The sequence below is a fragment of the Equus przewalskii genome, chromosome 17, assembly GCF_037783145.1.
Source record: "Equus przewalskii isolate Varuska chromosome 17, EquPr2, whole genome shotgun sequence".
In the NCBI taxonomy this organism is placed as follows: domain Eukaryota; kingdom Metazoa; phylum Chordata; class Mammalia; order Perissodactyla; family Equidae; genus Equus; species Equus przewalskii.
This window is the reverse complement of record NC_091847.1, coordinates 25,535,811-25,551,075: the sequence shown is the minus strand read 5'-3', so window position 1 is coordinate 25,551,075 and position 15,265 is coordinate 25,535,811. Positions and strand designations below refer to the sequence as shown.

Below are 15,265 nucleotides of genomic sequence, written 5' to 3'. Positions count from 1 at the left end.
TTTTCTCTGGTTCACCTGTCTTTTGTTACAGGGGTCTGAGCTAAGAACTCAGAAGGATAGAGAGTGAAAAGTATTTTTCCTCCCTTATAGGGCAGGGGAACTGGAGCAGAGGAGCTCTGTTTTTTAGCCTTTGCTGATTTTGTCACCCAGAAAAGTTCCTAAAAACGTTTTCCACTTCTAATGCTTTGTTTTTAAGTTGCGCTTGCTTATAGGAACCAAGGCAGAACACTGCCAGATGGCCAAACTGCAGAACCAGTCCAAACCAGAAAGGTCCCAGACAGCCACCAGAAGCCATGCACAAAAGGAGGTGCCGTGTGCAAGAAGGCGAGCTCTGAGAATGCCCCAAATGCCCCTGCTCCCGAGTGATGATAGGGAGACCTCTCCCCCTTCACGTCCCATAAAACCCTTGTTCACCTTCCATTTGAGAAGGGGTTTTAGAACACAAGCACTGCCTCCTCCACTCATTAATCATAGAATAAACGTTTCTGCTCTGCTATTCTGAACCCAGTCTCCTTCTATTGGCGTGGGTGGCTCCGGGAAAAAAGACTCACTTGCTGTCACCCATCACTTGGGTCTCAGTAACAATTTTCCTGGCATGAGTATCCCCATTGCGCTCAATTTCGTGATATCAACAAAAATCCTGGGGGCCGGCCATTGGCGCAGAGGTTAAGCACGCACGTTCCGCTTCTGGGCCACACAGGATTCGCTGGTCAGATCCCGGGTGCGGACATGGCACGGCTTGGCAAAAGCCATACTGTGGTAGGTGTCCCAGGTATAAAACAGAGGAAGATGGGCATGGGTGTTAGCTCAGGGCCAGTCTTCCTCGGCAAAAAAGAGGAGGATAGGCAACAGTTAGCTCAGGGCTAATCTTCCTAAAAAAAAAAAAAAAAAATCCTGAATATTTAGCAATTGTCTTACATCACCTGGTAATGAGCCAGTTCCAGGTCACTGCTGGTTACGAAAATACACTTATTAGAAGCTTATAGGGCCTAATAATTTTCTCCTTTTGTAAAAATAAACGGATGACAATAGGTACCTTAAAGAATTGCTGTGAAAAATAAATAACATGTAAAAGAGATTGGTACATAATACCGCTTTTCTGAGTCTTCTTTCCTAATGTAAATTTAATGCTAAAACTCTTTTCATTATCATGTGATGTACAACATAATTTTTAAACTAATATTTAGATTATGATATAAACTTAGATGAAGGAAGAGAACTTTCTTTGGGAATAGACAGACTATGAGAGCTAAGGAGGAAGAGAAAGGCAATTGTTAGCTATTATTATTCATATTATTATTAGATCGCCTGCAGCTTGCCTCTTTCTTGACTTCCAGTATAAATGCTAAAGACAAAAATCATTATCATTAAGTGGTAGTTAAAGGCAGATACTTGGATCCTTTTTTATTTTAATCACATACAGCTCCACGGCCTTGCTGATAGCACAATACATCTTATTACATTTAGGTAGTAAAATTCTATGTTCTGCCTCAGAGAATTTATATCTCAGAATATTATGCCACCTACTTCTCACTCTGGTAGACACGGTAGTAATAATCTTTAAGGATGCGTTTCTTCCCGCAACGCTTTTGGCATCTCCCTCTCTTTAAAATATCACACACATAGTCTGCTCCTTCATTTTGCCAGTCTACTAGCCTGGGGTAGTGAAATGTATTTAGGAAGTGTTATCCAAATAAACTCAAAGTAAAGTGGCCTGTCATTAGAAAGACGATGTAGATTGCAGTGCAGTTATAAACATATGTATTAGAGTTAAGAAAAAGATTATATTGCTCTCCTTCAAAACTGCTTAATATAGTGGCAAGCTTCTTTTACAAATGCTGGAAAGGAAAGGAGTGCATGGGAGAGAGTTAACTCACTACCATGGCATAAATCATTGCCATGAGTGGGGTGTTCTCTGAGACGTCTACGGAGCAGTATTTGCTCACAAAATTAGATGTCAGGATGTAAAACCTAATTAGGAAGTTAATAAAAACGTGGATTCTCTTTGAAATAGGACTAGGCTTTAACCACCCTACAAAATGAAAAGTGGTCCTGCTTTTAAAAGCTCCCGCAGTAAGTAAATAAATGACTTCGGGCTTCCTTAATGATATCGCAACTTTTTTTTCTGTGACCCAATGGATGATTAGCCAACACAGACGTCAGGAAAATCTTTGTAACATGTCATACCATGTATTTTCCTAGTCATATTGAAGGGTAGCAGAATAAGCCACACTAACATTTGCCTCTTTAGCTTAAGGTTTATTTTGAGCTGAAAGCATTTGAAAAACAACAAATGAAGGGAGAGGCTGTCTCTGAACTCCCCTTACCAGCCTGAAGACAGATCTTTAAAAGGAACTCAGTTGTCACACATCCCCACCCCAGGAATTTCATCACCAGGGACGACTGACTCTCCCACAGGAGAGGAGAGAAGAAGTCAACACCACACCCAGACAAAGTTCGTCACAAACGGTCACACCTCCCATCTATTTGAAGGGCCCATTCATTCTTTCTAAAAATCATTTACGCTCCCCTAAGTAGCCTACGTCTTCCCATATTAGATGACATATAAGCTCTCAAATCTCACCGCTTTTCTGGGTATTCACTTCTTTTTGCCCTGTGATGCCCTCATGCACATAATATTAAAAATTAATAAATTTTTATGCCTTTTCCTATGTTAATCTACCTGTTCTCAGTTTATTTCACAGACCCAGCTATTGGACCCAGGAGGATAGAGAGAAAGTCTTTCCTCCCCTAAAATACACTTTTTTTTAAAGAAAGGAACACTCAACTGGAAGGGGACTACAGTGTCTGCTTCGCCACGGTCCCTCTGCACACCTTTCGCCATGTAAAGTAAGTCACTGTCTGCAAACGAGATGGTTTGTTCCTAATATGTGATTCAGTGGCCCATTTTCCTCTTTAAATAATCCTACCTAAAATGTCACAGTTCTTAGAAGAATCCCTAAGAAGACATAACTGTGGCAAGTTTTTGCTCCTATGAAAAATAAAGAAAACCATTTATCTAGCAGATAGGTAGACTTAAAATATTGTGATTATATCTTAGGGACATAACATACATTTCTCACTTAAAATGTACTCTTTAAGACTATTTTTCCTTTCAATTTTATCACTATGACTATTAATCTACGTTATTCTCCTTTAAATAATCTGGGCCATTAGTAAATATCTACTATAAAACGTTCTCAAATAATTCTTTAAGCTTATTGCCTACCCATTCTAGCATACCCACAGGGTCCAAGCATATTGATATTGTTGCTTCCTATTATTATAGCATCATTTTGCTGATAATTATTATGAATCAGAGGGGTCAAATCACCCTAAAAGCTTTCTATTTGAGATTATTAATATTATCTAAGTACTATCTTTTCACAAAACAAATATACTCTCCAAAGCAAAGTGCTATCAATCTACTTTAGAAATTACGTACAGTTGAAAATAATAAGCATTTTTTTAAAAAACAGAGGTAAGTGCTTTATTTTCAGCTTTTTCTTGAGCAACTTGAAGTTTTAGAAGAAACGTTTTGGGTCCTAAAATATTTCCAAGTGTGCCTCTATTCTTGACTTTCCTTTAGGATAAGTAATCAAAGATGGTAGCCATATGAATTATAAGATTGGGCTCCATCATGACCAGTGATGGTTTATTTTGTAGATAGGTAGGGAATATGTCTGCAATTGGCCATTGGCCATAAAAGATGACAACCATGAGCTAAATGTCATTTCCTACCTTATAGGTCGTGGATGGCCAGTCAGAAGCTTGCTACAATATCCCAGAACAATATCTCACTTAGTCCAAGCACTCTAATTTTTTATGTACTGTTAAAATTATACATTTTTAATATGATTTCTTTTCCTGTTAAGCAACTAATTTCAATGTGTATTAGAGTATTTAGCGACTGCATAGCTCTCTTTGAGTAGTCTCTCCTGAAATCTTCCTCTGGTGAAGAAGAGAGGAAGGCACTGAGCTGGCTTGGATATCAGCTGAGAAGAAGGGCAGAGATGGGGTTGGAGGAGGTGACAAGGAACAGATGATCAGATAAAACTCAGCACAGTAATGGGAGAACCCAGATCTAGAGGAAAACCAAACTTATGCGGGGGAGATTTAGTATAAAACAAAAGCAACGATCAGAAAAAGAAGTGAAAGGATCTATAGCCCACCAGAGTGCCATGCAGATTACTTTAAACTGAAAGCACGGAACCAAACGGCAACCAAAGAAAGAAATATTATCTAAACTTAAGCAGAGCCTCCTGACAATACAGCTGCCGTTGACCCACCCTCAGAATGTATGGCCCTTAGCACCAGGTGGTGTGAATTGAGTTGCTATCAATCTCCTTCCCAGGTGGCTTCTAGCAAGCAAGCATATATACTGTCCGTTTTCATGAGGATGAAAAAGCACAATAGAACTTTCCGTACTTTCCCCCCGCTTTTGTTGGCCGATCTGTCACCCTTACCCCTGGCTGTTCCGTGAATCACTCCTTGTGGAGTGCTGCTCTGTGCCTGTAAAATAAACTTGTCTCCTGATAATCTGCTCGTCCTCAAATAATTTGCAGGCCCTCAATCACTAGGACATAAATTGGTAGAGGAAAAAGTTTTCCTCCCAAAAGAACCTTAGCTGGGAAACGCCAGAGTGGAATTTTAAGCTAAATGTTTAGGAGCAAAGAAATAATGAACATTTTTGAGATCAAAGATGGGGCATGGGACAGGAGGGAACGGGCTTGTGATCTTGCACCTGGAACACCAGCGACATGGACAGGCAGGCAGGGCCATGATGTGGACTGGGCCACCACAACTTAAAGCAAGAAGACTAAATAAAACAAAATAAACTAGCTGCCTAATCTTTTTCTCAGGAGAAGCCTTTTTTTAAAATTTAATTGACATTATTTGAAGCATTGAAATCATTAAAATGCACCTCCTTCCTGAATCATCTAATGAGAAATAGGTAGAAGGGTTTACTATTATGTAATTTTCTATTGTCAAAAGGTAAAATATGAAATTGAAGGGCATTAACAATAGAAGGGTGTTATAACAGGAGGCACTTTCCTGGAATATAACTTTAAAGTCATGAAAATAATCAACCTGTCCCTTAATAAATTAGGATAATCATAAGGATTTGATTCCTTACACAGGGCAGCATCTTTCTTAAATGCCTAAAGGAGGAAAATGCACAGCCTTGCTGAACGAATGTCCAAGAGGCAAGGACACTCTCTAAAGTTCAAATTCAACCTAATTCTCTGCTCTCTTTCACATTAAGGCCAAAAATGAATATTAACCATTTTTATTAACTATGGCCCTCATTTTTTAAGCACTAAAACCTGTTAGTCCAAAATGCTTCTCAATGTGGTCATATTTATTTTTCAATTTATGCATAAAAGTTATGCAGATAAAGTTATAACAGACTCAGTAAATTATATAAATCCTCTATCGTTCTTGCATTGAATTGTGAACTTATATCTTTAAACATTAAAATTCAGAACTTTGCAGTGCCATCTAATAACCACGGTAGCAATCATTAGCACAGTCAGTGTATACAGAACTTTGGAGAGGTACTGTTCCCAATAGGAAAGGCTGGTGGCGAGAAGAATGAAGAGAGATGGAGAAGGCATTCTGAGTTTCTATGAAAGCCAAATGTCTTGCTTAGAATTCTTTTCTGGTTTGGTTTCATCTTTCTGATTTTTTTTTTTTCTGCCCTTCAGCTGTGGCTCCTCCTTTGTATCCAGTTTTCAGATTCTAATAATCAGAAAATATTTTAAACATATTTCTACTTATTTTAACTATCTTAAATATTTAACAATTTTAAAATAATATGAAAAGTTTTAAATAGTTAAACTATTTTAAAAATATTTCTAGTTCAGCTTTGTCAGTAATTACTAGGGAAGGACAAGAAGCACATAAGCGGAGGTTATTTTCCTTAAGGGATTTATAATATGGCTAAGAATATGAAACTAATGAAAATACCACTCCTGTAAATGGCCTATCTTAGAGCAGTGATTATTAATGCAATGGACATTCTGGAAGTGATGATCAGCGTGGTTGAGAAGGTTGAGGTTAAGCGGGGTAAGCACTCAGGTGAGCAGAAAGGGAAGGGTTTCATAAGCAGAAGAGTAGCTGTAGAACAGAAGAAATGGAGAACAAAATACATCCTGATTCAAGATTCCTTCATGGTTGGAGTGAACCTGCTTGGCTAAGTCCAAATGGAGCATCTTCTCAATAACCACGTTCAGCTTGGGAAGGAAGTACCTTCTGCTCCACTCAACTTCTTGTCTCCCCTCAACAATTTTTATTTCTTTACTTATAAAAATTAGTATGATAGAGTTTAGCCAAGAGCTAATCATGAAAATGCTAAATTGAATCCTAAATATTAACTCCCTTGTTAGTCACTAAAGAAATAAAATAAAATGATTGCATATGATTTAGATGTGTCAACTCAGAAGAAGGACTTAACTTTTTTTTAATGTTTATTTATTTTTATTTTATTTTATTTTTTTGGTAAGGGAGATTGGCCCTGAGCTAACATCTGTGCCAGTCTTCCTCTCTTTTGTATGTGGGTTGCCTCCACAGCGTGGCTTGATGAGTGATGTGTAGGTCTGTGCCTGGGATCTGAACCCATGAACCCTGGGCCGCCAAAGCAGAGAGCACAAACTTAACCACTACACCACCGGGCTGGCCCCAAGGGATTGAAATTTTTAAATATTTTACGTTTTCCTCTTGACTCTGTCAGTAATTTACCATATGATCATACTGATTCTTAGCTATTTCAGCAATAAGGGGAGAGTATTGAATGACATGATCCCTAAGGTTCCTCTCTGCCCTAAACTTCTAAGATTTTATTACACATCTTTTCAAATATTAGACAACCAAGTGTGATTTTTTAAATTCTTGTAAGAGGTGTTGAATGATAGCTTTTGCAATAATACTTACATTTTGGCCCACTTATCTAATTCTTCTTCCAGATATGTTTTAACCATTTTTGGTTGAAGGCCAAGAGAATTTCCCATGAAATAGATTGCGTTTTCATCCTTATTCACTAAAGATAAATCAACTGAAAGAGAAGAAAATGTAAAAAATGCTTATTCAACTAATTAACACTTCTATTTGGCATTGTTAATCCACTACCAACAATTAATATAATTAACTCCAAGAACAATAATAAATAACTTACAATGCTTCCCAAGGATAGCATCAGGCTTTCTGAAAAATAATAAATCTTTTATATTTATATTTAAAAAAATAATTTAAACCTGTAGAAGCTTTTGCTGAGATCTTTCATATTTATTGTGCTCCATGAGGAAATCTAAATTAGCAACTACTCCCAATCATAAATAGCCAAAGGCAACAGAAAAGAGTTAAAAACAGAATTTTGACAGGAAGTATATCAGCCTATTTAGTCATAGTAGAAAGTTACGAGAATTTAGGCAAGTACTAACCTTCTGCATTTATTGGTGGTGTAGATATGGCAAATAATATCTAAATAATTACATATCTGAAGTAGATATATTGGATTTTTATATTTTTTCATTCTATACCTTTGTACCTCTATATTAATAGATATATAGGCAACGATTGTTCTCTATACCTACTTTTTATTCAAATAAATCAGAACTTAAGTGATTTGTCTATCTTACAACTCTCCCCTGCAATGAATGCAGTTCCACTAGCAAACCAATCCACATGCTTAAAATATAGTCCAGAAATGCACAAGTTTATCATTGCATTCTACTAAGTTTTCTCTTAATTCTATGGGAAAAAGATCCCTTCTTGCTGATATTTCATTGGTATCATTTGGTAATATACTTGTCTTTACTTTAGATTGCTTAATTAAACCTCTACAGACTTTTTAAAGGCATACCGTCTATTTCAACCTGATCCCTTATAGATACTGTGCCTCTTTTTCATTGGGTTCCCTTAAATCTGACCCAATAAGAGATGTAAAAATTATTCACACCTTTAAATTGGATTTATTGACAGTTCTTTGTTGACCTAGAGAACAAATATTGAAGGATTTTATTTAGAATTCAGAGCTTTTTAATTGGTGTACCATGGCCCAAATTTCAAGTAAGCATTCAAATAAGTACAGTTCGAAGACTAAACATATTCTGTGCCTTTCAGCCCCATCAGTGACGCAGGGGGATGAGGCAACCATCTAGATCTCTGCTTCTGTTGCATTGTCTTGTTCTTTTATTGCTGATGCTTTTACAGACAAATAGGTAGCAGGCTGCTTTTATTTAGAAAATCATTTTAAAATTGTATTCAACGTGAAAGAAAAGCAGAATTGTAAACTAAATTATCTTGTCCCATGCCAGCCCACAGTATGGTTCCCCTTCTACTTTCACTACATTCTTTTCACTTGGTTGAGCGTTTTTTTTTTTTTTTAAAGTCTCAAAGTACATCAAATGGCATTATGTGAACCATCAACTGGCACTAGGTAATATGGTAGGTTAGAATATTAAGAAAGTGCATTTGGTAAAGACCCACCAGAATGAAGAGATAACCCACCACTCTCCAGCCCAGTTCCATCAGATCTATACAACATGAAAGACAAGCAGGACCCTAAACCTTGGGGCCCTAGCTTTCTCTTCTGTCTGAAGAATCATAAGCAAGTTTGTTATAAAAAGCTGATGCTTTTGGCAGTCATGGGGTTCAGGACACGCCACCCCAAAACATGGCAGCTTGGCATACTGAATATTTTAAGCTGAAGCAATTTGAGACATGATATGTGCAGAAAAGTCTTTCTGCTTTTCCTCTAAGCATGTCATAAAACACTCATGCAAGAGGTGCCCTCCCTATATGTCCTTATCTCCAAGACACTGGGAGGAAGTGGAACAAATAGGCCTTGTTGTTTCCCCCACTTTACTACACTCAGCTCATACCCTTTATCTTATCACATTTTTGCATGACTTTCCCCTCTTCATCAAACTTAGCACAAAAACATTCAGGTTTAACTGCTTCTTTGGGTCTTCATTTCCTTATGAGGTCTTCCATGTCACGTAAAACTTGTAATAAAAAATTTTCTATGCTTTTCTACCATTAATCAGTCTTTTGTCTCAAGGCCTTAGCTGAGAACTTAGAAAGGTAGAGGGAAAAGTTATTTTTCCTTCCCTACAGCAGCTTAGGGTTCTAAGGAAGAACAGGGAAGAGGGCACCAAGGGCTGAAGAAAAAGTTCATGGACCAACTTGATGTAGGTGCTTTTCAGAAGACTGAGAGAATGAAGTGTTTCCTCTGCAAGTACCTCCACTGAAGATTCCAGGGCTTTCCATGGATATGTTTGGGGACTGGATAATAGACTGATGGGGAGAAGAAGCTGCTGCCAGTGAAGCCACTTGCCATCAAATGGCCATAGAAGTTGGGGCAAGGAGAAGCAAGAGTATTCCTCCTGGCCTCACAGACTTCTTTCTAGGACACCAAGAGGCCTCCAAAAGTTTGTGGAGCCCTAGGAAGAGCGGAGAGAAATCCTAAAATAAAGGAACTAAAATTTTCCAAGAAATCTAGTAGGTGTCCAATTTGACTCCATTTAAAAAAATCAAAATCTATATCATTTTTATACCTTCAGGGTGAGATTGCAAATTATACCCATTATTGTATATTTTAATTGGCATACCGTGGCTCAAATTTCAACTGAGCATTCAAATAAATACAGTAACCAGACCATTATGAGGACATTAATAAGAATAAGTTTTTAATTGCACCAAATAAAAGATCCTCTTTCCCATAATGATCTCTCATTCCTTTTAATCTTAATAAACACATAGAACTGGTTTATTTTACAGTTGGGTTCTGTAGAATAAATTATGAATGAGTGTTTTTCTCACACCACTGCCCTTCAAACAAGGTTTACTTAAGACCCATTCATCCTCCACCTGTATATTTCCTGCAAGTCCCATACTTGTAGGCATTACAGATTCTTTTTCTTTTCTCTCTCTCTTTCATAGTACTGCCAGAATGTCTTGTTTTCTTGGAGAAATGAGAGAACGAAGTCAGCAATGTGAAAAGGACAGTTGGGATCTGAGGTTGAGTAGAACCCCTCGCCTTCATACATACCTATTACACTACCCCCTCACAACTCCTCTGCCAGGAACCAACTATGAGAAATGATAGCTTGGTTGGGGGGAGGGTGTTGCGAGGAGGAGATAGAGAATTCAAGTGACAGCAGCAAAGAGTCCTTGAGGATGCTGAGAGGGCCCGCAGACAGCTGCTGTGCAAAGAGTATATCACACACACAGATGGTTATAATTATATGGATCAAAGTTGTTCTCCTTTATCCCCTTCTCTCCTTTCTACTCCTTACTGTTTGTTGCAGCCCAGCAACTCTTTCCGCATCCCATATATGAAGGGGGAGGGAAATAAGTTGAACAAGGCATTCTCAAATCGTGATCAGCTTCTAGATCTTCTTCAATTACAAGATTCTTTACACGGTCCCTGAGTGTCTGGGAGTTGTTCTGCATTTGTGCCAAGAGGAGCTCCTTGGTTAGGATACTCATTATTTGATGAACTTCAGGATCAGCCACAACTCACAGCTTCCCATCCTCAAGGTTGTCATGTCATTTGTTATTGATTGTCAGATCAATCATTACTAATAATCATCTGCTGCTTCTTTATAGCTAGACCCCAAGTCTAGAGACTTCTGGAATACATCCAGGAGAATGGGTGAGCTCTAGATGAGAACACACTTCCTAGTCTTTCAGTGCTGGTGAAAGACTGCCTAGTCTTTCAGGCCGTTACACAACTCAACGTTTTGTGGGTTCTGTTGGATGGCTTGTTTATAACTTCAGCTTCATGACCTGGGATGAGTGTCTTTTCTGAAAACATTCACTGCATTTATTCTTTCTTCCAAAGTCAAATTAGTATTGACATAAACTGGGCATTCTTGTTCCTCAGGATATTTTCTGTCTGCTAACAATTTTTTAATATATTGAGGATTGGTGTTCTGCCAAAATACATAATTTAGAAATGATGGCATTCATATTTATTTTCTTTGAAGTAGGAGTTGCCAATTTGGGCATAAGCTTTTGTAATTTTTCAATAGTCCTCTTGGTTTTCGCCCTCACTTCAATGACGTTCTCACAAAGGACATCGAGCTTACTGTAATCTCTCTCTTTTCAAAATAAACTTCTGTTTGATTAACACATCATTTTGGTGAGTCCCAAAACCTTGGTTAAGTCACAATGCCTTTAGAATGTGATTAGGGGCTGGCCGGGTGGCACAGCGGTTAAGTGGGCGTGTTCCACTTCAGTGGCCCGGGTTTCACCAGTTCAGATCCCCAGTGCGGACATGGCACCCCTTGGCACGCCATGCTGTGGTAGGCATCCCACATATAAAGTAGAGGAAGATGGGCACGGATGTTAGCTCAGGGCCAGTCTTCCTCAGAAAAAAGAGGAGGATTGGCAGATGTTAGCTCAGGGCTAATCTTCCTCGGAAAAAAAGCCCAAAAAACCCCACAAAAGAATGTGATTAACTCTTCTTTTCCAACTCTTCTTCTTATAGTGCCTTTGCTTCTTTTTCTCAGGAACATCTTCTTCCCTTAGATTTGGTTCCATCTGTTTTGGGGTTGAGGCAAACGAAGTGTCTCAAATTCTTCCTCTTAATCCGTACTGTCCAGGTCTACTCTGAGAAAACACTGAGAGGTGTTCTGCTCTAAAGATCCTGTGATTTTTGTGTCCAGATCAGACCATTTACTGCACTCTCTCTATTAGTCCCTGGTAGGCAGGCTTCCCAACCAGTGATCTTGCTCTAGGCAGGGCAAGGCAAGCCTTTTCTGTAAAAAGCCAGAAAGTAAATATTTTAGGCTATGTGGGCCATACAATCTCTGCTGTAATGTCTCATTTCTGTCACTGTAGCATAAAAACAGCCATAGGACAATATGTAAATAAATAAATGTGGCTGGGTTCTTGTAAAACTGTATTACAAAAAATGTTTGGTAACCCTGGTTATAGGGTCACTCTCCAAATTCTAGCACAGATTAGGTAGGCTGAGAGTTCATGAATTTCCTCTATCAGTCAAATCTCCATCTTCTGTGAATCCTCCTTGAGCTGGGAATACTTGCTTCCCGTCATAAATCCTCTGTCTTAGTTTGCTGGGGCTTCTGTAACAAAGTCCCACAAATTGGGCTTTACAATAAACAATAGAGATTTATGATGTCACAGTTCTGTGGGTAAAAGTCTAAAATTGAGGGGTTGGTAGGGTTTGTTCCTCTGAGACCTGGGAGGGAAGGATCTGTTCCGGGCTTCTCTGCTTGACTTGTACGTGGCCATCTTCATGTTCACAGGTGTTCTCCCTGCATGGCTCCGTGCCGGTCTCCAAATTTCCCCTTTTTAAATGTCACGTTGGATTAGCACCCACCCTAAGACCTCGTGGTGACCTGATCACATCCATAAAGACTCCATCTCCCAATAAGGTCACATTCTGTGGTACTAGGGATTAGCACTTCAACATGTCAACTTTTAGGGAACGCAATTCAACACACAACACCCTCCTTAAGGGTTCACTTGGCTTCAAATGGCCTAAGAACTTGAGTTTCAGCTTTCTGCAAATAGGCATCACCTCAATTAAGCCTAAGTCAACAGTTTTAAAGCCATTTGTCTGCAAGTCTCATCTCTTGACAAAGTTTGCGATGTGATTTCTATAGAGCTCATGATTCTAGAGATTCCCTTGATTGCTTCTGAGTAACATTTTTCTTTAAATTTTTTTTTATATTTTCCTTTTTCTCCCCAAAGCCCCCCGGTACATAGTCGTATATTTTTTATTGTGGGTCCTTCTAGTTGTGGCATGTGGGACGCTGCCTCAGCGAGGTTTGATGAGCAGTGCCATGTCTGCGCCCAGGATTCGAACCAACGAAACACTGGGCCGCCTGCAGCGGAGCGCGCGAAATTAACCACTCAGCCACGGGGCCAGCCCCGCTTCTGAGTAACATTTTAATGCACAGGAATGTCCATCATTCTAGACCTTATTAGCTTACGTTTTTAGTTTATTTATATGTTCCAAGTCTAACTGAGGAACCAGTTTCTTTTTTGCTTCTTAAATATAAATCAAAATTTTAACGTGACTTCAGATTCAAAGCTTCTCTCCATCTCCAGCTAGGGGCTAGTTTACTTCAGAAAATTGTAGTCTGGAACAAAAGAACCTGTCTATTGTAGTTTGTTTTGCCTGTTTCTCACTGCTGCAGCCTTTAATTCCTCCAATGGAGTGAGAAAATAAAGGTAAGCAAACTTTAATGTGGCTTTGATGCCTTTATATTAGTAGCTCTTTCCCTTATGACGTGCTTTTTTGTGGGTTCTTTAGAAATCCCTCTTCACTGGAGACCTCCAACCTCCAGTTGCCTGAAGTAGTCAATGCACACTTCAGCTGAGTCTTTTGATCCTGCCCACTACCACCACCTCCCACTTCTTACAGTATATTTCCAGACTCTTTCTGCTGATGTTAGCATAATTCAACAAGCAGCCTTCTCAGGTAGCATCCTTTTGGAGTGATTTAAATTCTTCCACTTTTCACGGGGGTCACTTGACTCAAAGGATCATTTTCTGAAGCTCTCTCTTTGCAATAGGCCTAACACTTTCCTGCTCCCAGAGGCCCACCTTCGTTTTCCTCTGGCTAGAAAACTAACACTTTAATTTACCGATTTTGTTATGCACTTCCCATGATTATGATCTCTTCTGGTGCCCAGAAGCAAGAGGACAGAGTGCCAACAAAAGCAACCAGAGTTATCCTATATTCTTAAAACGATCCTTCCTCTGATTAGAGAAGGGTTTCCTTTCTCAGTGATTAATGTACCTGTTCAGCTGCTGCTGTTATAACTGCCCCCACTGTCATAGGATTGACTGGTGGCTACCATGGAAGAGAACGGGAAAAAACGTGTCAGTTCAACAAGAAGATGTAACAATCCCAAATGTGAATGGAAGAAGAAGGACAAAAAGAAGGGAAAATCGCAAATGTGAATCCCAAATGTGGATGCATGTATCAACAGATGTATGTCAAAGATTTTATATGTCAAAGCAAGGATGGATAGAACTGAAGGGAGAAATGGATAAATCCACAATTAATGTTGAAGACTTCAACAGTCCTCTCTCATTAGTTGATATAATAAGTAAATTGAAAATCAGATGGGATATGGAACTGAAAAACACCCTCCAAGCAAAAGAATGTAACTGACATTTATAGAACACTCCGGCAAACAGCAGAGTAAACATTCTTTTAAATGCACAAGCCGGGACGGCCCCGTGGCGGAGTGGTTAGGTTCGCGGGCTCCACTTTCGCGGCCCAGGGTTTCGCTGGTTCGGATTCTGGGCACAGACATGGCATCGCTCATCAGGCCACACTAAGGCGGCGTCCCACATGTCACAACTAGAAGGATCCACAATTAAAATATACAACTAGGTACTGGGGGGATTTGGGGCGGAAAAAAATAAAATAACTGCACAAGCAAATAACAGTGGAATAAACATTCTTTTAAATCCACGTGGAGAGTTAACCAAGATAGACTGTTATCCTGGGTCGAAAACAAACTGAACAAATGTAAAAGAACTGAAACGATACAATGAATGTTTTGTGACCACAACAGAATTAAACTAGAGATCAGTAATAAAAAGAAAACTGAAAAATATCCAAATACTTGGAAATTAAACAACACACTTCTGAATAAACATGGGATGAAGACGTCTTTGGGACCTATGGTTAGGTGAGGAGTTCTTTGATATGGCACCAAATGAACAATCCATAAAAGAAAAATATCAATATATTAGGCAACCTTGACATGAAAAACCATTATTCTGCGAATGAGAATTAAAAGATCAGCTACAAAAAAAAAAGATAAGCTACAAACGTTGAGAAAATATTTTCATATTACTTATTTAACAAATGACTTGTATACTGAACATATAAAGAACTCAAAACACAACAATAAGAAAAACAACTCAATTTTAAAAATGGTCAAAAGATTTGAGAGCTTTTTTTAAAGGTGATACATACATGAGCACATGAAACAATTAATACTCAAGTCCGTTAGCCCTTAGGGAAATGTATATGAATACCAAAATAAGATATTACTACACACATTGGCTAAAAAACAAAAGAAAAATAACAAAAATCTGACAATATCAACTGCTGGTAATGATGGCGGAAAAATAGATACTCCTGTACATTGCTAGTAGGAATGCACAATGCAAAATGGGACAGCCACTCTGGAAAAGAGTTTGGCGGTTCCTCATAAAGTTAAAAGCACATTTTCAGGATGACCCCCCAATCAACTTGTAGTATGCTAGA

The 15,265-nt window shown here is 38.8% G+C and overlaps 1 protein-coding gene across 4 annotated transcripts in view; it reads right to left on the bottom strand.

The window, feature by feature from the left end:
- KYNU (kynureninase) overlaps positions 1-15,265 on the bottom strand; it is a 112,869-nt gene that overhangs the window by 76,474 nt on the left and 21,130 nt on the right. For all 4 annotated transcript variants that reach the window (XM_008529944.2, XM_070581268.1, XM_070581267.1 and 1 more), the window contains one exon: positions 6,934-7,054. In XM_008529944.2, the coding sequence (XP_008528166.2) occupies positions 6,934-7,054 (121 nt within the window). The remainder of the gene's footprint in view (positions 1-6,933; positions 7,055-15,265) is intronic.